Source organism: Lichenostomus cassidix, chromosome 9 (assembly GCF_008360975.1).
Source record: "Lichenostomus cassidix isolate B80296 chromosome 9, HeHo_3.0, whole genome shotgun sequence".
Taxonomy (NCBI): domain Eukaryota; kingdom Metazoa; phylum Chordata; class Aves; order Passeriformes; family Meliphagidae; genus Lichenostomus; species Lichenostomus cassidix.
Window position 1 is genome coordinate 14,253,039 of NC_139490.1, and position 21,087 is coordinate 14,274,125.

Below are 21,087 nucleotides of genomic sequence, written 5' to 3' on the forward strand. Positions count from 1 at the left end.
AGCAGTGGAATGCAGATTATCATTCTCTTCACTGATGGATTCTCATATGGAATGCCAAGAGGCACTGCCACAGTGCAGCTTGGCAGCACAGCAGCCTCTATTCCAAAGACTTTATGGGTAGCTGGGCTGGGGACAAAAGGATCAGATGGGGGGCACAGATGTACAAAGAGGCTGTGCTGACAGCTCACATGCAGCAGCTCAGTGCTGCAGCCACACTTCAAAGATTGCATTGCCCGACTGAACAAACCAAACAGCATTTCTCTGTGGAACCAACAGCAACATTTGTTTTCAAAGCAGATGTAGTTTTGTAATTTTAAAACTTTTAAGTCAGAATTTTAATTTTCCAGCATTGATTCCTATGCAGATTAAGGGATTTTGTGCACAGTGCTCTCTGCATTTCTTGGCAGCAGCCTGGGGAAAAGTAATGTGGAAATCATGCTCAGAGCTGTCTTGAACTACAACAGTCTATTTTTATTTATGATGACATGCCCATCTGTCACACAGCTTTTTTCAGTGAGGCAAGAAAGGTCTGGCAGCTTACTCATCATCTACCAAATGGAAGGTAGGGAAAGCTCCTGCCTGCTCGTCTCAACACTCCCTTTAGACCAGCTCCTTTCCCAAATCAATGCACTGGTAGCAGTAGGCCTGAAACAGGGAACAGAAGAACATTGAGCAGTGCCAGTTTTCTCAAGTAAGTGTTGGTTACAAAACACAGGTAACAACTGTTAAAAGTTTTAAAAAGTAGTTTCTAGTGACTGTAAACTTCAAGCATTTGAAGTCCAACTTGCAGCCAAACAAAATCCAAATTATCTAATCCCAACACTATTCCTGAAATAATTTCTGCAGAAAAGACAATCAGAACCATAATTTTCCAAGAGCATAAAGTAAGCTGACTTTCAGCAATTAGTGATTTTGACCTTTCTGCTGTAAATGCAGGTATGAAAATTTTCATCTCCATTTTTCTTTTATCAATGCAAAGTTAGCTCTAAGAAAAAAAAGATATTAACATGAAAGGGAAGAAAAGTTGTCTCCAGTTGTCTCAAAAACTTAGTCCTTTCATGACTTGAACTAAAATTTGTCCAAGGAAACTGAATCCTATAGCCAAGTAAACTCCAGCTTCTCCTTTTTTTTTTTTTTACATACAGGATTTTGTTTCTGTGCCTGTCCAGAACTATTCTGTGAGTATGCTTAGTCCAGTATTGAACTGCCAAATGAGAAAGCAATAGCATGTTTCACACATGTGAACCAGGAAAATCTAAATGATGAGACAAAATGGAGTACAGACTACAAAACACTCAGTCCTGAGTAGTAGCCAAGTAAGTAGGAAGACTACAACAGCTTTCAAATAAAACAGAGGTGCAGTGTCATATAACTATGGTAGGGCAGAGAAGAAACTTCTCTCTTTCTGTCTCTCTCATTCTACAGGTTTGAATTTCAGTGACAAGCAAAAACTCTGGAACTCCCCATGAGCCTTGAAGAACAATTCTTCCTAAGGACATCTACTGTAGCAAAACACAATGCCACAAGACAATGAGCAATCTAGCTCTGAGTGACTCTGCTCGATGTAGGAGAAGCACTCAGAAATTGCTCCATTAGCTCCTCCATTCATACTCTCAACACTCCCAGGTTCCCAGAACTAATCATCCCAGTGCCAAACAGCAGATTGTGCATCCAGGATCCAACCCAGCTGGTCTGGAACCAGCATCACTTCATGGCACTGCATGAAGCCATTGCAATGAACTCAACAGGATGGATCCAGAAGCAAAAACGCAGTAACACATTAACACCAGCTACCTTCCTTAAACTTATTACCTCAACATGACAAAGAAAATACTTTCAATGTGGTAACTGATACAATGTGTTTGCAATATGACCAATATTAATACAACAATTTTTTTTAAGAGCTTTTATTTGCTTCCTTTCTTGAATATACATAACATACACAGCACACAGTTTTTATGTTGGTGCATTATTCAAACATGAGATCTGAGTCCACATACAAAACTCAGTGATCCTCTCTGCTTTGAACCAGGAGGTTAACTTCCTATTCCCATGAAAAGCCAACGCATATCAGAATCCCTCTATATTGTAACACTTCTGGAAGCAGAGTATTAAAATCTAGTTCAGAAATACATAATTTCATAGTACGGAAAATATATTACCTTTACAAGAAAGAGTTTTATAAGAATTCCTTCAAAAAAGTAAACATTCATGTAAAGCTTCTCCTCTATCCATCTCCGAAAATCAACAGCAGTCAAAGACCACTATGGCTACCTGCGCCTTCTGGTCATACGACCATTTTAGAAGAGCACCCTCATAACAGTAAAACTGTCAGTCAATCCTTTAGCTGTCATAAATATACTTTGTAATTAAAAATACAGGAATCTCACATTTCTCAATTAGAGTTTGTCAGCTTGAATTATACATAAGCATATAAAGCCATATAGGACCCTCTACCACAGAAAATCCACAAAGCCCTTACTGTCCATTGTAAGCAAAGTCAAACACAAAACACAGTATTCTTGATACAAAAAAAAATTCCAGCGTGGCAACAATTCTGACAAAAAATGGGGAAAAAAGAAAAACAAATTTAAAAGCAGGATATGTTAAACCTGTGTCAAGCAGACTGTTCTAAAGTAAATCTCTCCAATGACCTCACAGAAAGAAGAGTAGAATGTTTCACAGGAATTGTTCAGCACTGCAAACAATAGTATTCATGTGCTCCACCTCATTTTCACTAAATCACAGGTTTTAATAATTCAGATGATTTATCCAGATTTTAAACCCCAAAGATATTAAACATTAAATGTTCACAAGTTAGTTTTAAAATTCTGTTCCCAATTCTTACATGTATATTAAAATGTACTATTGAGGCACTGCTGAAAAATCCAAGCAGGGTTTGATTGTCTCACACATCACCATAAACATTCAAGAAATGGTTCATCTGTTTTGTGTTCAAAATGTCAGTGTTCCCACAAAAGTGAAAAGCCTTGATGATTTGATTTGCTGTATTCAATAAATGTTAGTTTACAGTTAATGTTAACATACAAAACTAGAACTGCCTCTTTCAGAGCCATACAGTCTTCACATGCACTGTAACCTACAGTCATACATTATTTCCAACTGTGCTGGAAATTTTCTATTATACTTTATCTGACTTTTCTATTAAAAATAAACATAGGCTGGATTTTTATTTTAAAAAGCCTATCTTCTCCCACAACTTGAAAAACAAGTATCAAAAAAGAACAAACAGCAAAAATAGAACAAAGAAACATGTTGTGCTAGTTACGAAGCTCTGACAACTGACAGCCACAGTCTGAGGAACATTTAGAAAACTCCTATATACAAATTTTATATACACATCAAGATTAAGAGGTTAAGAAAATTAGTGAATTTGTTTTTGCATTTATTTTGACCACTTGGGCATCGAGCTGCAACTCATGCAAATGCACTTTTAAATGTATTTTTGTGCAATAATCTTGTATATATGATCTGGCAAGAGAATTAGGTCAACACTTTCACCTAGGGGTATCTAAAAGCACACACCTTTTGTTTAAAAGTTAGGCCTTAGTTTCTTGGATAAAACATAGCATATTTAGAAGTTCGAAAGCCAAGCAGGTCTCTCATCTCATTCCGGAATTTGGACAAGTCCTGCCGCAGTTCATTGAGGTTTTCCACAGTGGCCTGATCCGTACTTTGCATCTTCTGTCTCATGGAAGTCAAGTAACGGTGGACTAAGCAACACATCACCTTTTGGTAATTCTCATCTCTCTTCTGCTTCAGATTTCTCCATTCCTTTAAACAAATGTCACACATTTACTATGGAAGTGATTTTTGAGCCCTAAAGCCTGTATACAATTCTACAGAGAATGAACATGAACAACGTAACAAAGCTATTTTATAAATACATCCTGACATGTACAAATATACAATGTATATAAATTGTCCACAAAATTAAAATTAAATTATAATATGCTGTACCAGCAAAACTGAAAATTTTTATCTACCTGTCTTGGTAACTACTCTGTGAGCAATTAAAAGTTCCATAATTCTGAATGTCTCTCAGTGCAAATTCCTTGAAGTGTTTAAATTTATTTATTTATTTAACGCTATTTTTGTCAGCAAGAAGATGCAAAATTAGTATGCGAAATTGCAGGGTACAAGAGAAGTATTTATGAAACAAACAAACAAAAAATCCATCCCCCCAACACTGAGAGGCTTCAGTGATGTTTTATGGTTATTTACTCTGACATTTCTGTAATATGTTTAAAACAAATTACCTTCTCCAAATAATATTATAACCCCACCATTTTTGAGATTAGCACATACTTCCTTGAGGTTTCTATGTGTTTTCATTCATCAAAGCATTTTTTCCAGACTACTTCTGGGGGAATTGAGGGTTGAGGGAAAGGGGTTGAAATTCCCAAACCAGAAAGTTAATAGAACCTTACTTAAGTAGAAATGGCTAACACTTCTTTATTTCGGATGCAACACACATTATTCTGTAGTTCCTATTTATCTTAGTAGCATTCACCTTCTGACAGGCAGCTTCATGCTGCAATCTGCTAATTCATTACAGCAAGCAGCATCTTTCCAGCTGCAGAGCCTAGAGCTTTGCCAATCATTCCTCACCTTTAGGCTGTTCTGACGTTTCACTTTGCCACTTGATGTATGAGAGCAGATCCATTTACTGAGACTGTTGAAAAGGTAGCAGATGGTCTTGGGAGAAGGTATAACATTGAAAGGTGGGGGGAGTGTGCATTTGTCATCGAAGTAGCTAAGCCAAAGCTTAGCACGAGCAAACTTCCACTCCTTATCTTCATGATTCTAAAACATCAGAAACATTAACAGAGAAAACCAGCAAAAATATTAGCAGGTCATTTTCTAAGTTTTATTTTCTCATACTTGAAAAACTGATGATTATTTAACTTTGGTTATACAGCCTTTTCATATATAGGTTACAGAGTATTTTAATAAGCCTGCTTGAATATTCTAATATTAAATATTTAAACTAAGTGCATCTTTCTTTGATTCACTATATACACTGTAATTCAGAAGGAATAACCCCCAACCAAATGCCAAAGCAGAACACATATCAAAACCAGCAATTGAACAGCCATTGTATCAAGAAAGCCATCAATTCCCAGTGGACCAAAGCCCTGCACATATTCAACATGGAAATTACACTCTTTTTTTTTAAATCAAAGTAAATAAAAAGTTCTTTGAAGGAAAAACATGAGCTCACAGACAGAGTTCATCTGTGAGGTCAGTAATTAGTCTACATATCATAGGAAGAAATTTGTGTAAAATCCAAAGATATAGGTAGCAATTATTAGGAGTTAGTCAGAAACCACTTACTGCTATCAGCTGAAAACTTTTGTGAAGCATTGCCACAAGGAGTTTGGTTAATACTATCACAACCACCACATTGTAGGTCCCAACAATAACAGCACCCACAAATGACTGTAATTCTTCACCGTAGCTAAAACGTGTCACAAAGATTGCAACATGTGCCAGGGAAAATATGTACCAGAACAGAGCAAAACATGTACCAATAAACCTACAAAAACAAGAAAAAAAATCTGGTTAAGTAAAGGCAACACCAAAATGTTTAATGTAAATTCAAGATCAGTGAAAAAATCCAGTTTTGTTCAATTACTAGGGATTAGGGGCTAAAACAATAGTTATTTTATAGGTATCAAACTCACGAGTGGAATGTGTCATTGCTCTGTTGTTCACAGAAAATGCCTGCACAGTCCTTTTCTTCATTTACAGTAAATCCTTTATCATAAAGTTGTGTCAATCCAATTGTGAATGAAAACAGGACAAGAAGAAACATCCCCAGAAATTTTCCAAAATCTTGTAGCATCTGCCCCATTGAAATCTGTGAAATAGATTTATTTCTAATTTTAGTAAAACATGGAGTTTATTTTATTTGCATTCCCTCCTTCACCCTTTGATCAACAAAATATCTATTTACATTTTAAATACTTAAGTTAAATTTTGATATGCTGAACAGACCTTAAGGTCAGGAAATAACCTTGTACTGTTTTTCAGAGAACGAATATGAAAAAGAAAATGTAGTAGTTTTAACATCACCTGGTAAATTAACATCCTCCAAATAACCATAAGTAATAGTATGCACACCTTATTATTTATTTGCAATACCAAAGGTAATAAGGAACTCAAAGGTCAACAAAAAAGCAGTAAGTGAAATGCATTTGAACATAAATGTCATCATAAAACATTAAGAAAACACTTAGAAAGAAACTGAATTAACCAAAACATTTGGAATCATAACTCATCACTAATAAAAAAAAGTAATATACCAACCCCCATCTGCAGAATACAAAATTAATTCACTGTACACTTTATGTATGATTTTAAATAAACGTGTGTAGGCACACAGAAATTGAAGGATAAAGTATAGAAGGTATGACAGTAAATTTGGATCATTAGTTTCTAATTCAAAATATCCTATACAGAAATTTGCAACATTAGAATACAGCACTTTAAAAGAATAAAAACCTATGCTTGTGATTTTTTCCAACACAGGAAAGATCTTGACTTATTTTGACATAAGCACAAGCTTTTACAGACACAGCATAACCGGTTTATATACCTTAATTAGTCTTCCTACAAACTTCTTCAGAACAGTGTACCGTTACAAAAAATGCATGTATATGTAAAATGGGATTGGGTAAACTGAATCTCCTATATAAATCTGTGTGTGGAAAACCTAATCCTATATGAATCAAAATCTGTACCAAATCGTAGTCCAGAATTCTAACACTGGTCATGTTTTGCAAGTATAACTTTACTGGGAGATAAATTCCTGCTGCCTCCTTTGCTTATGGAAATTCATCAAGTTCTCCCTGCAGCACACCACATTTGAAGTCTGTACAGTTTGTAATGGTCATGGAGATTCTGCAGCTGTGGGCAGAGCTTTGCACCCATGTTTAGTCAGAGGATGACTGTACTCCCATCAAACTGTTTCATCACATCTAACCCTTGAATGAAAAAACTCAACCCAAATCCCAACAACAAAACATTTACCCTTTAACTCACACATGGTCCCAGCCAAGAGACAGAAAAAGTAGATGAAACACAAACGCACCAGAAGTTGCAAACTGCCCAAAGCTATTTTGTTTGGAATAGAGTATAATAACCCATCCCAAATGCCAGTTGCTTTCTTCATAGGTTCATGCTTTCCCTCTCTAAGTATTTACAGTTTGTAAGCACTTGAAATCTAATTTGTAAGCACTTGAAATCTAATTATCTAATCTAGGCGAGTATTATTTTACCTTCTGTGAACAATAAAAAACACCACACAGCCAGTTTACAAATCTGGATTATAACAGGTTTTACTAACCAATAAATCAAGTAACTGAATGCTTAAAAATAACTCTAAGAGCCAAGAGAACATGGTAGCTGCCTTCCCCCACCCCCCACTGTTGGGTTTCCATGCCATATTTCATTACCACCATTTGAACCTTGTGACCTACTTTCAGAAAATACTGTAAGAGTTGTTGCACCAGCCCTACTGGCCAGCAGTTATAACATAAGCTCCTGTGTGCCTCTGAATGGGGTGACTGTTGACTGTTTTTATTTACTTGGAAATTTCATAACACAGCCTCCTAATAAAAAACTTGTGGAAGATCTAGTACATAAATAAATATTCACATTAAACAGTGAATCTCTTTAAAATGTGGAGAGACTTCAGTGTTCAATCAATTTGTACAACCCCAATGCTTAACGCAACATCAAGACTTTAGTATTTTTTTCAAAGTGTGCAAGTACATTTCCATTTAAAACGTTTAACACAAAATTACATAATTAAAATGTGGGAGCTTTTATTGTCATCATTACTCACTGGAAAGCTCCAACAAATTCCAAGTAAGAAACCTGTTCTCCCTTCTTATAACTACCAATAAATAAATGACTATTTCAATACTGCAGATAGATTTATATTTTTCAAACAAAAACAATTTGTGCAGCTTCAATGAGATCACAGACATAAACAGAAAGGCTTTTGATTATTCTTCCTTGCTATACACTTCATTCATCCACCTCTTTAGAGGTAAGAAGCTAAGATAATTATTTGTATAAAACTCTACAGGAAGAATCTGATCCTTACACTTTTCAACCTGTGAAAACAGATGGTATGTTGGGCTTAAAACAGATGAAAACAACAATACAGCATAGGTACAGCTATCATGGAAAAATACCTAAACTGAACTACACAAGGTCTTTCACTCTTTTTCTAACCTTTTCCCATCTAAATTGGTATGTTTTACACTAGAGATTAATTAAAAAAAAAAAAAATCAAACTTCAATGCAGTATCACTTTTTTTTTACTTATCACTTTCTTACTTTAACATTTTCTTTTCCTATTTTCAATAAGACTCTTGACAGCAAATTAGGTTTTATATTTTTTTCAAGCAGTAATGATATTCACCTGCAGTGGTCCCAAAATGGAGCTGGTTGTGTACATGAAGAAGAGACGCAGGTAACTAAGAACGTTAGCAAAGGCAAAAAGACCTTCTGCCACTAGGGTAGGATGGAATGCATCCCAGTCCTTCCTTTCAGCATAATCATGAAACTGCAACATAAAAAGAACAAATTGAGATCACTGACATATATATTCTGTGTTTATACAGAAATGCACCCATAGACCTCTCCCTACTTCTGCTTCCAAAACAGGTAAGAACATAAAAGAAATTAACATATATCACTCACAGACATCTTACCTCTTTTGGACAAAGGCATTTTAAAAGCCATTCCAGAGGGAGCTGGAAATCAGACAATTTAAATTCAACACTTAACTCTGCCACTCACTTGCTCAAACCATTTATTCCTCTGTTCTGCTTTCACTTTTACTCTGTTTTGCACAGTCTATTGAAACAGGGACCTACACACCTTATAAACATGTGCATTGCCCAGTATAATAGGCCTCAGTCAAAAATAACATTGAAATGCTACAAAGAAAAATAGCATATATGTGCCATTGCAGTGTGGTGACAGCTAATATTAACCAGTTTTAGAAAGACTTATGACTTGGGGTTCCTTCAACAGATTTTATTAATGGCTACAGAGAATGGGAGTCACAAGTAAACTGTTGCTTGAAGTATTATCCACTAAGTACTACTGTTCAACTTATTCAGGGAATATCCACAGATCTCTAATTTTTGCTTTGGCTGAAAACATTCAGCATTTTTATTACCAGCTTCTGCTTTCTCAAAATGATTATTAAAAAACTAAGGAACTCAAAGCTGCTTTATAATAACTTGCCCAAAAGTCTGCTGTGCAAAGAAAATGGCAAGAAATAGGGGTATTTTTTTATATACTGCAATTGCATGCGTACAAATCCTCCTGCTAAAAGACTTTTATTTCTTACAGCTTCAGTGCCTATAATGGACCTAAGATGTAAACTGAACATTTTTATTTGGTTTTCTAAATGATTTATAAATTATAAATTTTGCCATATAAAAGGGGCAAACCCCCATAACATGCCTTTTATATAGGCCAGGAGTCCTGCATCTTCAAAAAGCTTACAATATAAATTGGCAGCAAAGGGCTCTCATGCCAGCAAAGGAACTACTACTGGAGACATGCTGGTTGCAAAGCAAACGGCTGGGAAGGCAGCCCTATGCGGCACTCTCCCTCTGTTTTTTTCCAAGAAATGGAGCCTTCCTTTCCAAATGATTACCAACCTCTGAATCGATGCTGGGATAGGGAAATGAGCCAAACACCAAGTTGGGAAGAACTGAAGCAGTTTATTTCCCTCCCAACTGCCAGACAGCTGTCAACTTACAGTTTGCAAGACACAATAATGGTGCTACTGCACTGGCTTGGATTTTGCTGAAATATTCACATTCAATTGGTCTGGCAGTTTGCCATGTGCTGTGTGGTTAACAAAACATGCAACAGAATGGCAATGATCATTTTCAAAACTTGTATTTTCAATCAAATCCAGATGGCTTTTCATAGAGACAAGACAAGGCTCCTCTATGGTTTCAGGGCTTTTATACTTACTATCAAAGAAAACCCCAACCAAAAAACCCCACCAAGCAAAAAACCAACTAAAACTTCCCCACCACCACTTACAAAATTTGAGTATATGTAATCAAAAGCTAAATAAAACTTTCTGTTACAAGAAGCATTAGGCCATCCAAACACAGAGAATACTATTAGCTTTCTGCATAGTACTGACCTATGGAATCAGGTGAGCTCAAATGCCAAATCTGATGAGATATATTTCCCTAAACAAAAATCAAGCCATTTGGAAGACCAGCCAGTTCTTACAAGGAAGACAGTAGCTCTGTGGTTTCCAAGTACTTGGACAGATCTTGATGTGTTTTCTAACTCCTATTTGCCTCATCAACTGCTCTTTCAAGACCAAGGGGCAACAAGGCCTGAGATCTTGACAACTCCATGGCCCATACCACACAGGGCATTTAAGCCCAAAGCCTACCCTGCATGCCCACTGTAGGCTATTAATAAAGTTGTACACTTAATCACAACACCCCACTACTAACATATCACATGTAAAATATCTTCAGGTAGTTTGCAGCAATGTACTAAAATCACATTAGCTCAATCAGCCCCAGAGGAGCTTTGGATCCATGAAGATCGGTGCTCACCTTGTTATGGGCAACGACTTTGAGGGCAAAAGTTGCCAAATACAGGGAATTCATGACAAAACTAAGCTGATTACGGGATTCTTCTAAAAAATCTTCTAAACCATCATACCAGAGCCTCTTAACATCTGACCACACCATCCCTGTAGGAAAAAAATAAAACCCAAGGAAGTGAAGCCATTGTACTGAACAGGTAATATTTTACATAACATCAGCGTGTATTTTCCACTAAATTTATTACAGAATCAGTGAAAGGAAATAGAGAAGAAGACACTATTTACAGACACAAGAAATGGAGTTCTGTTGCTTTATTTTCCTGTGGAAGACACTGGTCTGATTTAGGCTAAATAACCTAGAAAAGAGAATTCCCGTATTCATGATTTTGAAAGTTTATCTAGAATAATACAAAACTTGATACTAGCCTGAAGTGTTATAAATTCTGCTGTGGCCATTTTGACAATGATTTTTAGAAAATATTTTAATGGGACTATGGAATACAATAATGTAAGTGAATCCTTGTTACTTGATTCTTTTCATTCCAGTTCATTTCAAAATGTTGATTTTGCAGAACATTTTGAAAACATGTTCTTTTTCAACTTAGAATATTTTTAAGGAATCAGTATAATTTCATTACAAAATAAGTATTTAAGCTATAAATGCAATCACTATTTTAAAACTCTGTTGAGATTCAATAATGTGAAAAATAACCTGATTTTAATGATTATGTTACTTAGAAATAATTTTTAAATTCCACTTGAAATCCACATTAGAATACTACATGAAGGAAAAAAAAAATATTTCTACAGCCTTTAATAGCCAAGACCACCTAATGACACAGTTTGTCTACAGTAGACTTGATGGAACAAAACAATTTATAAAATTAAAATATTAAATTTCAAAGCAAAGGAGGAATCTGACTTGTACTCAAAATTTCAAGTTTTCAACTTTTTTTAAGACCTGCCTGTGTTTGTGTGGGAGGTACTACATATTTCCAAAATCTGCAAGAACTACTCCACAGTTTTAATATAGCTCAATCATGAAAAGGAACCACCATTACACAAAACACCCTCACACTAAAATATCAAATAAATCACCCACAGAATTACTTAAGATAAAAACTGTGTTGTTTTTTACTATATCACTGCTTTTTACAAGTCCTATGAAACAAATCATACATATCATTACCTTACATTAAGGTAAATTTTAATGTAAAAACAAACACATGCCAGACAACCAATGACAAGGTAAAAGGTTATATGAATTTTCAACCAAAAGTTCTTGAGAACTCAACAAAAATTATACCTGTGCTCCCTCTACTGCATCAACCAGAAGCGACATGCACCCTTTCTGGTACACTTGCAATAATCAGTGACAATTGACACACAGAAATAGAAAACCCTAACATGGGAAAATAATAAATGGTTTTGGGTTTTGAAACAAGCATGAGGTGATTGCATACCTTTAATCTATTAGATTTAGATGGAGCATGCATATATAAACATTCACAACACATCCTTTTATCTTTAAACCACGTGCCAACTCTGCAGCGAGTCCAAATTTTACAACTGACTACTTTTCAAATCAAGCATGACAGAACTGGTCATGAAATACTGAGTTATTACTTATTGCTGATGTACCACTAAACTGCCAATTTTGTCTATATATTCAGCAAACCATACCTACCAATAAGCCATATTATCAGAAGATAATCTATTCTCTCAAGGGCCGGTCCCATTGTATTCTTCTTATTCTCATTGTAGACAAGGGAGTACAAATTCAGTAACAACAGAAATGTGAAATATGAAGCTCCGTGAATAATAAACTTCATAAAAGGAGTGTGAATTATTCGACCTACTCGAGATTTAGGAGCTAACAAGTAACACAGGGACAGAACTGGCCAGAAAATGCCGACCATCAGAACAGTCAGGATCTTCTTGCAGGTGTGCTTGCGCCGATAGCCAGCCATCTGCCCGAACCACACCGTGTTGAGAAACTGCTGGCAGTTGGACTGGGCAACAAACTGAGGGGGAGGGAGGGAGAGGAACAAACAAGGAATCAGTCTTTGGTTTCTTAATATACATTATTAAGTTACATCATTAAAATTAATTTTCTACCTATGTGTAGATACCATTTAACAGGAAAAGCTGAGAACATCAACTTGAAATAATTATCTTGTAAGAGACTTAAATCACTATGGACCCACTATGAACATAAACATCCATTATTTTAATTTCCTTCTAGAGCCAGCAACTAAATATAAATTATACACTCTAGACTTCTAATGGTTTTCAGGTTAAGAATTAGTTTTGATTTCTAATTATTTAGAAATGTAGCACATAAATAACATCACACCTCAAAGTTATAAAAGAATGTATTTCATTAGAGAATAGTATGTAATTTAGTTGAAAAAATACCAACAAAAGAACCTTGCTGTTGCCACATTTCATAAAGCATCATAAAAACTGTCTCTACAGTAACCTTGTCAGGACTGAAACACATTGTGCAGATACTTTCCTGATAGCACACACAAAAGTTGTTATTTTCCAAACCCTGTAGTAAAAACAAGCTATGCTCAAACCCAGAGGAACACCTGAAATACTTCAGTGTGCTTGATGAATGCGTACCAGAAATGTGTAATGCTGCTTGTAGGGCATTCCAGGACTACAGTTTATGACTTTTAAATGCTATGTATTTGAACAGTCCACAGACAGTTTAAGCCTAGACATGTAAAACAGACAGAATTATATAATTCCTTTTGCAAATGCTAACTAAAAATGGATCTTGCATGAAAAGGAAACTTCTGCTCTGTCCTCGGTCCTTGTACCAGAATCCTACAAATACCCATTTGCCTTCCAGCACAGAAAACTAGAGTTATAATTTACAAAGGGACAAAAATGACAATAACCTGCTGCATGGAGGAAGCTGCATACTGATGGCATAAAAAGTGCTGCTATTCTGGAACAGAGGGGCTATTCAGTTATACCAGCACAGGTCCAACCTAATTACTGAACAGCACAGGCAAGGCCTTAGACAAAGCTGAACAGTTAATGACCAGCGAGCAGATGACAAATCATGTTTGGCACTTTAGGAATCTGTGCCTCTCTAAGGCAAGGATTTAATGAGGATCTGAACAAATAGTTACCATTACCAGAGCTGTTCATAAAAATACAGCAGTCTATACTCCAATATAGAAAATATTACAATCATCTCCACAGTAAATATTGAAGAAACATTCAGTATCTAGCAGCATCTCTGTTTCACATACTGATACCCTGTATATTACTGTCTCTTCTGGAACTCCTGCAAATTTATTTCCACTTCTGTGTCCAGAGGCAGGACAACAAATTAAATTAATTACTAGCAAAATATTATATGGAAAGTCTGTCAAGTTACTGCAAAGACAAACCTCTTTTTGATTATATTTGATTGCAAGTTTTAAGCGGCTTAAGTTCATCCTCTCTTCCAACAATCCTCGCTTGTCTACATGTTCATCACTGGAGGTGTGATTCAGAATCACTTCCAGCTCCCGGGAATTCCGTGCTTGTGCAAGTAAATCTTTAGCAAAGGTTTTGCACTGTTGAGCCAGCTCCTCATAATCATTTCTGAAAGACACAGAAGCAGCATGTGCTGTTACACTGGTCCTATATTTTCCGTTAAATCATGAACTAGCCACTTCTGGTTGGGATTGTATGTTACGCTAAAACAAATTAAAATAAACCACCCCAAAAGTCTTATGTCAAGGTCCCACCATTCCTGAAACAACTCTGAGTAGTTTTCACCACAGAACATGACAATTACACTTCAGTTTAGCTTGCAAGATCACTAGAGAAAATCTGACAAACAGACTTACAGTATACAAATTTTTACATCGTGAGCTCCATACACAGAGTTAAAGCTTAGCAGTATTTCCAGGAGATGAGAAAGTCACAAAATATGGCACTGGTAAGTAATCACTTGGACTGTCCAATTGGACAGGAAATTGTTTTGGGTTTTGCTTTATTCCTGCCATCTGAAAATTAAAGTCTAATCACTAAATATTATGTATTAATATATTAAACACAAGAAAAGAAACTACATTATTTCCTTGTCTCACCTTGCACACAGTCCATTTCAATGCCAAACTGTATCACAAAAACACAACAACTGAACTTACAAAAAAACATAAGCAGCAAAAATGCATAAAAGCCACACGCTTCAGAAAGCAGAGTTTTATCCTATTTGCTTTTGCATTCTTGGAAAGCTTTTGTGCTGGTAAGTTACAAAATGGTAGAAATCTGCATTGTTTAAATATGAAATGATACTGAGCATTTGTTCATCATATAGAGCACTTTCAGCATGAAGTCTTCTATGCACATATGCATATTTTAAATATATACACATATATATATGTAACCATACATAAACACATGCACTCTTCAAAGTCTTGTAAGGAGTAAAATTAAGAAATAATACCCAAAACAACTCTCAACTTGAGTCAGGTCAGTATAAACATGGTATTGCGTATTTCTAGGCTGCTACAGAAAAGAAAGTGCAGAGTTACTAAAAAAATATTGATATGATTAATAGGTGTGTGATTTCCAAATAAGTCAGCATTTAGCATAATTTCTGTTTATTTTTGCAGAGTAGAGCTGAAATTTGAACTGTTGGTGCAGTTAGACGCATTGAAATGTCTATACCTAAAAGGATTTAAAGTAATTAAACTGTCAAAATGACTACTAATGAGGCATAAATTATATCATATGACTTGCTATGTCTAATTATCACCTTAAATACCCCACTTGCAAAAAATCAAGAATAAACCTTTTCTAATGCATACATATTTCTTCACGTGTAATTTCAGAAAAGTATTAAAATTGATTTGTGTTTTCAATTCCTACCTGAACTCGACTTCAACAAGGCTTAATTCTTTCAAGTCTGCACTAAGTTCAAAAGCTCGTAGGATTGGATCCTCTTCCGTCAACATTATTAAGGCAGGACTGGCCAAACACCGATAAATGTCAAGACGAAACCTGTGACAAAAGAACAGCAAGCAAAATGAAGATGCTTCATTGCACTGGCAACTTCAAATCAGAACCTGTTCCAAAGGTTTGCCTAAAATGGTCAGCTGAAAGATCAACAATTTACTTTGTTAAAATCAGACACTACAAGCATTAAATGCAGTATGACCCACAAGATACATGACACATCCAGAACCCCTAAGGACTCAAAATTGGCCAAACTGGCTCCCTCTTCTTTTCTTCACTACTTCCACTGTTATCAGTACATCAGCAGACGTTCTAGATTAAATTAAGAGCTGCTATGTCAAATCTTTATATTGCTTGCCTGCTTTGGATACCCTGACATCTTTTCTCACATTGCAGTTAATGATACAGGGTATAGGATGGATACCAGAAAGTGGCCTGTAGCACCTCACTACCGAAAACTCAAATCCTCTCACTTCTCTTATTTTTTAGTATTTTGGATACAGACTGAAGTAATTATGCAATCATTAATTGTGTATTGTAATTGCAGTACACTTATGATCTTTGAAGTCTTGTGATTTTTCATCCCAACTCTCACATATTAAATTTTATTCAACCCTAAAATGTTCTCAAGTTAGCCACACAAAATATTTATTAGATTGCTAAATCCCTCTCCTCACTTGAAACTTTATTAAAAAGCTTTCTACTTTCAAAAATACTGGAGAAAAAAAAAAGTCTTTAGTTTACATTACTCAATTCATGCCACATAAAGACTTTTAGAAACAGGATACAGATTTATCCACTTCCTCATTCTGGCTCACAACCCCCCAAATATTAACTAATTTGAGAAAAATTTTATATGCATAGTCTCTATGGCCCCAAGCCAAAGGTAGCTAGAATGTTTGAGACACATCTGATAGAAAGGAAAGGCACACAGTGACTATGCACAGTGACTAAGAGTATAAAACCAAAATGGGAAAAAAGCCACTGCCTCCCACCAGCCTTTTCAGGCACAACCCATCCCCAAGAACTATCATCTCTCACAATAAGGGCTACAATATATTAAAGGAATCCACCCATAAACTTCACCTTAAAAAGAAAAAGAAAACATAATGAATCTGACCCAAGCAATACAGAGAATTAAGAATCTTTTTATTATGGCCTATGACTGCTTAGTCTTACCTGGAATGTCGCAGACTATCTTTTTTGTTCTTGGCAGTGCACAGTGTGCACTCACAGCCCACAGCATGAGGTTTGGGTAATGATATGTCTTGCTTCAACAGCATGGTGAGAATTTCATAGTTGTTACGATGAGCAGCTAAAATTACTGGTGCCACATCCATGGTGGTTGAGTACTCTGGGTTCTGAATGCGTTCCATTAATTTCTGGAATAAAATGTAGGAAGTATCTAAATTTATTACCAACAGTTCTACTACATGTAAGAGTTTTTTTGACTTTTCAACCACGAATTTCTCCTTCAAAATACTTTCCAATGTTTCACAGTATGAAAAGAAGGAAAGATCTAAAATGTCATTCAAACACCTGTCAGATAAATACTGAAAAAGAGTAACAGATCTAGATCTGTGTCTGGTTAATTTACATAGAAATACTGCCTATTTTTCCAAAATACATGTGATATTAAAAGTCCTTATTTTGCTCTAGTTTGTGAAAAAATTATTGTATTTACTACTGAAGTGCAGAAAAAATATCCTGAATGTGCCATACTCTGCTACACAACACCTTATTCCTTCCCTCCCTCCACCTCTACTTTGTGCTTTCAAAAGTTCTTTAGTACTTAAGCATTGACAAGTAAGTTTCAACTGATTAATTTCAAAGTGAAGCTCTGATGTTTATAGATTTGCTATAAAAATTCATGAAGCTTCAATACATTAATAAATCCTTTAAAATTCAAGGTGGCTAACTACCTTGCAAGGAGATTACAAGCAAAGATTTATAACCACTAAATTTCTTCCCTTCTGAACTAGGCATGTGTTTGGCAGGTATAAATCCACCAGATTCCTTAGGTGACAAAGCAAAACAATTTATTTCATCTTTCAAGACAAAAGAGGCTACAAAATTAATCCCTGGTGCCCAGATTATACCATCTTATAGATGCAGAATTTAAGAACATTGTTTTAAACATTACAGATACTACACAAAGCAATAGCCTTCACAGCCCCAGCCAAAACTCAAGGAGTTACAACACTTAACCACAATGGTTGGTCTGGAGGATCGTTTTGGTCGGTGATTAAGGAGAATGTCAACAGCTCCCACCACTTCTGAGTCAATAGCCACCAAAAGTGCATCCGAGGACTAAAGAGAGAAAAGAAATCATACATGAGAACAGCAGCACTTTAACAACAGAAAGAGTCAAACTCTGGCGAAACTGCATTTTTTAAACATATTTTTAAATTTTATTTTTAAAGTACTAAAATGTTGTTCTGTATTATCACCAGGCATATGATCAGGATACAATTCAGGCTGCCATTGCAAGAGTTCACATAGCACCAGGGACAAAAGAAGGAAAAATAGCTGTTTGTGCAGTGTGTTTCACTGCACAGACAGCAAAGGAATCAATTACATAAATTACTTCCCAGTAAAGATGACGCAGAAGACTTGCAAAAACCAAATTTAAAGACACTGTTTACCATGTTATTAGACATGTTAATGCAAGTGTTTGTGTAACACAGCTCAGGCATATGGGAAACTTCAGCCACACATTTGCAATTCTGGGGTAAAGCTAGGAAAACAAGCTTTTTCCTTCTTTGCTGGTAACCAGCCGCTTCTGCACCTTCTATTAAGCTGAGATAAGCAGCTTTTCATTTTCCCTATAGATGATATTATTCTTTTTGATTAATTTCCAAAAATTCAGACTTTTACTTAAAAATATAAAAGAAGAAGACACAGCTTTTATTACTGTCACTGATTCAAGGAGGGAAAAGCTTGTGGTTTTATTCACACCCGGTATCAAACAATGTAACAAATGATACTACTTTTCCCTGTCTTACATATTTAAGCCATCAGAGCTTCACTTCTCCCAGCAGTTGCATACAGTTAAGGAAGTACAGTTGGTAGGAAACTGCCCTGCCATCAAGCACAGGTTGAGTTTAACAAGAAAGCACTGCAGAGATGAATGTTTGCCTTAAATTAAAATCAACTAATATAACGTGAATTTTTCTGTTAGCATTTTAAAAGTTAATATGCTCCACAGCCAAAGGGATTTTTGCATTTTACACCTTTTAATATGAGGCATTCACACCATACACTTTCTTTCCTTGAAGATAATATATGCATTATATCAACAACTGCAGTAACACTTGAAATAAAACTTCTTAAATATCATAGAAAATGTTACTTATACATTTGCCATGCCAATAAAATCCCACTAGAAAAGTCAACTTGTGAGAAGAAAACACTTTCACAATTATTTTTCCCAATTTACTGTAAAAAGAACTGAACTGCTTAGAAGGCAGACTGTATTTACTTCCACATTCTCACAGATTAACAAAGAAGACATATGACTACACCGAACATTTTTAATAATGTGTGCTGGATACCTGGCAGCCATAATCCAAAAGCAGCTGTAGTATGTCCAAGTTTTCATTTTCAATGGTTATGGTAACAGCATTTCGTCCAAGCACATCCACACAATTTATGTTCATTTCACCTGAGCTGTTTTCCTCTAAGAGTTTCTTAACCATGTAATAGTCACCTGCACAAGCAAGGTAGGGATATCACTTCATATTATAAAGCAATAAAAGCATGTAAACATTTCAAGTACCAGCTGCCATCAAACAAGACATTATTCCATAGCTGACAACAGACACCTAGTGTATCACACAAGTAAGAAGTCAAGGTAGATAAGCATTCTCCGATCAAGGAGGAAACTACAGATATTTCAGATCTCTTTTCAGGAAAGCACTAGACATGTACTTTAACCATCCCTTTAGTTCCAGTCCTAAAAACAAACACACACAAAAGCATGTGTGCTTTTCAAAACTGTCTCTACGGTAACAAATTACTTTGCAACATAGACCATAACCAAGACAGACCTTAGTGTAGAATACTTAGAGAAGTATATGCAGAATACTTCTACGATCAGTAAAACACATACCGAGCCTGCAAGAGCACTGAACCAGCTGTTATACAGACAACTGGGTTTTGTTACATTTTTTGTCATGCAGCGTTTTAGCTCCCTGAAGCTCTGTTTATACTCAAGAAAGCCGTGCCTTCCTCTGATGTTCAGGACACGCTGCACCGGCTGTGTAACAGCAAGGCATCTCAGCACCAAGAGCCCCGGAGCGAAGTTCCAAAGCTGGCTGCCAATGCCACCGCAGAACTGCCCCAGAGGCTGTGAGCTAACCTAATCGCGGCCAGCCCGGAGCTGTGCGGGCAAACACAGCAGCTCGGGCAGCCCAGCTCATGGCCCGAGCCCGCAGAGCCGTGCAGCGCATCACTGAAAGCATGCCTCGGAGCCCAACCCTTCAGACCTGTTACATCAGTTGGATTTAAGGCCACGTTTGTACTCAAAGGTAAATAAATACAGGCTTGAAGCAAGCAGCATGTTTTAGAAAGAAAAATCTCTTCTCATCAGCCACCAATGCTGCAAATAGCAGAGTACTGGTCTCGCTTATCCTGGGGATGCCTAGATGAGCCCCGATTTTACAGCAGCTCTTTACTCAGAGATTCTTTTAACAGCGGACACAGCGAATGCCTTCCAAATTGCCCCTCACAACCCGAACGCCCTCACGCTGCGGGCAGAGCCGGCGGGCCCGGAGCCGCACGGCGAGACCCGAACTCGGCCGAGAGCAGGGCAGCGCAGCGCTGACAGCCGGGCCCGCTCGGGCCAGCGGAGCGACAGGCCGACACTCGAGCGAGGCCGGGCCGGTACCTTTGTCGCAGGCCAGCAGGAATAGCTTCTCGTCCAGCGTGGTCTCCTCCTTCACCTGCCGCACATCCTTCAGCGCCAGCAGCTTGTTGGGTGAGGCCGAGGCGGACGGGTCCGCGCTCTGGTACAGGGCGGCCATGGCTGCGCCAGGCCCATGCGGGCGGGGCGGTGTCGCGGCGCCCCCGCTGCCCCCCGGCACCGCGGGCGAGCCGGACAGCTGCCCCGGCTGGGTCACCCCGCACGGGCAGGGCAGGGCCGGGCGGGGCCGGCGGGGCAGGGCAGGGCAGGACCGCGCAGGGCGGGGCGGGGCGAGCGCTCCCGGCCGCAGTGCGCAGGCTCCGGCCCGCCGCCGGGGCAACGCAGGCGGGCGGAGCGCTGAGGGCGCGGGCGGCTGTGCGAGCCCTTCGCCGTGTTTCTCCCGCAGCGCTGGGGCCGCGGGCGGCTCTCGGAATCCTTTACCGTGCTTCTCCCGCAGCGCTGGGGCCGCGGGCGGCTCTCGGAATCCTTTACCGTGCTTCTCCCGCAGCGCTGGGGCCGCGGGCGGCTCTCCGAGCCCTGCAGTGTGCTGCTCCCACAGCGCTCGGGGCGCCGAGGCCGT

General features: G+C 37.6%; 1 protein-coding gene across 3 annotated transcripts; it reads right to left on the bottom strand.

The window, feature by feature from the left end:
* Positions 1-501: 501 nt before the first annotated feature.
* TRPC1 (transient receptor potential cation channel subfamily C member 1) lies at positions 502-20,781 on the bottom strand. Of its 3 annotated transcripts, none has more exons than XM_085069517.1 (14): positions 20,493-20,781; positions 19,159-19,313; positions 17,813-17,914; positions 16,784-16,986; positions 15,518-15,649; positions 14,047-14,242; positions 12,324-12,660; positions 10,644-10,783; positions 8,459-8,602; positions 5,709-5,884; positions 5,359-5,560; positions 4,633-4,827; positions 3,547-3,795; positions 502-645 (listed from the first exon to the last, which is right to left on the bottom strand). In XM_085069517.1, the coding sequence occupies exons 1-13, from the start codon at positions 20,626-20,628 to the stop codon at positions 3,568-3,570; spliced, it is 2,346 nt and encodes a 781-aa protein (XP_084925643.1). In that variant the 5' UTR covers positions 20,629-20,781; the 3' UTR covers positions 502-645; positions 3,547-3,567. The 3 variants fall into 3 exon arrangements, with proteins under 3 accessions (XP_084925643.1, XP_084925642.1, XP_084925641.1); XM_085069516.1 differs by lacking the exon at positions 502-645 and adding an exon at positions 1,052-1,204; XM_085069515.1 differs by lacking the exon at positions 502-645 and having other exon boundaries at positions 3,386-3,795.
* Positions 20,782-21,087: the final 306 nt, after the last annotated feature.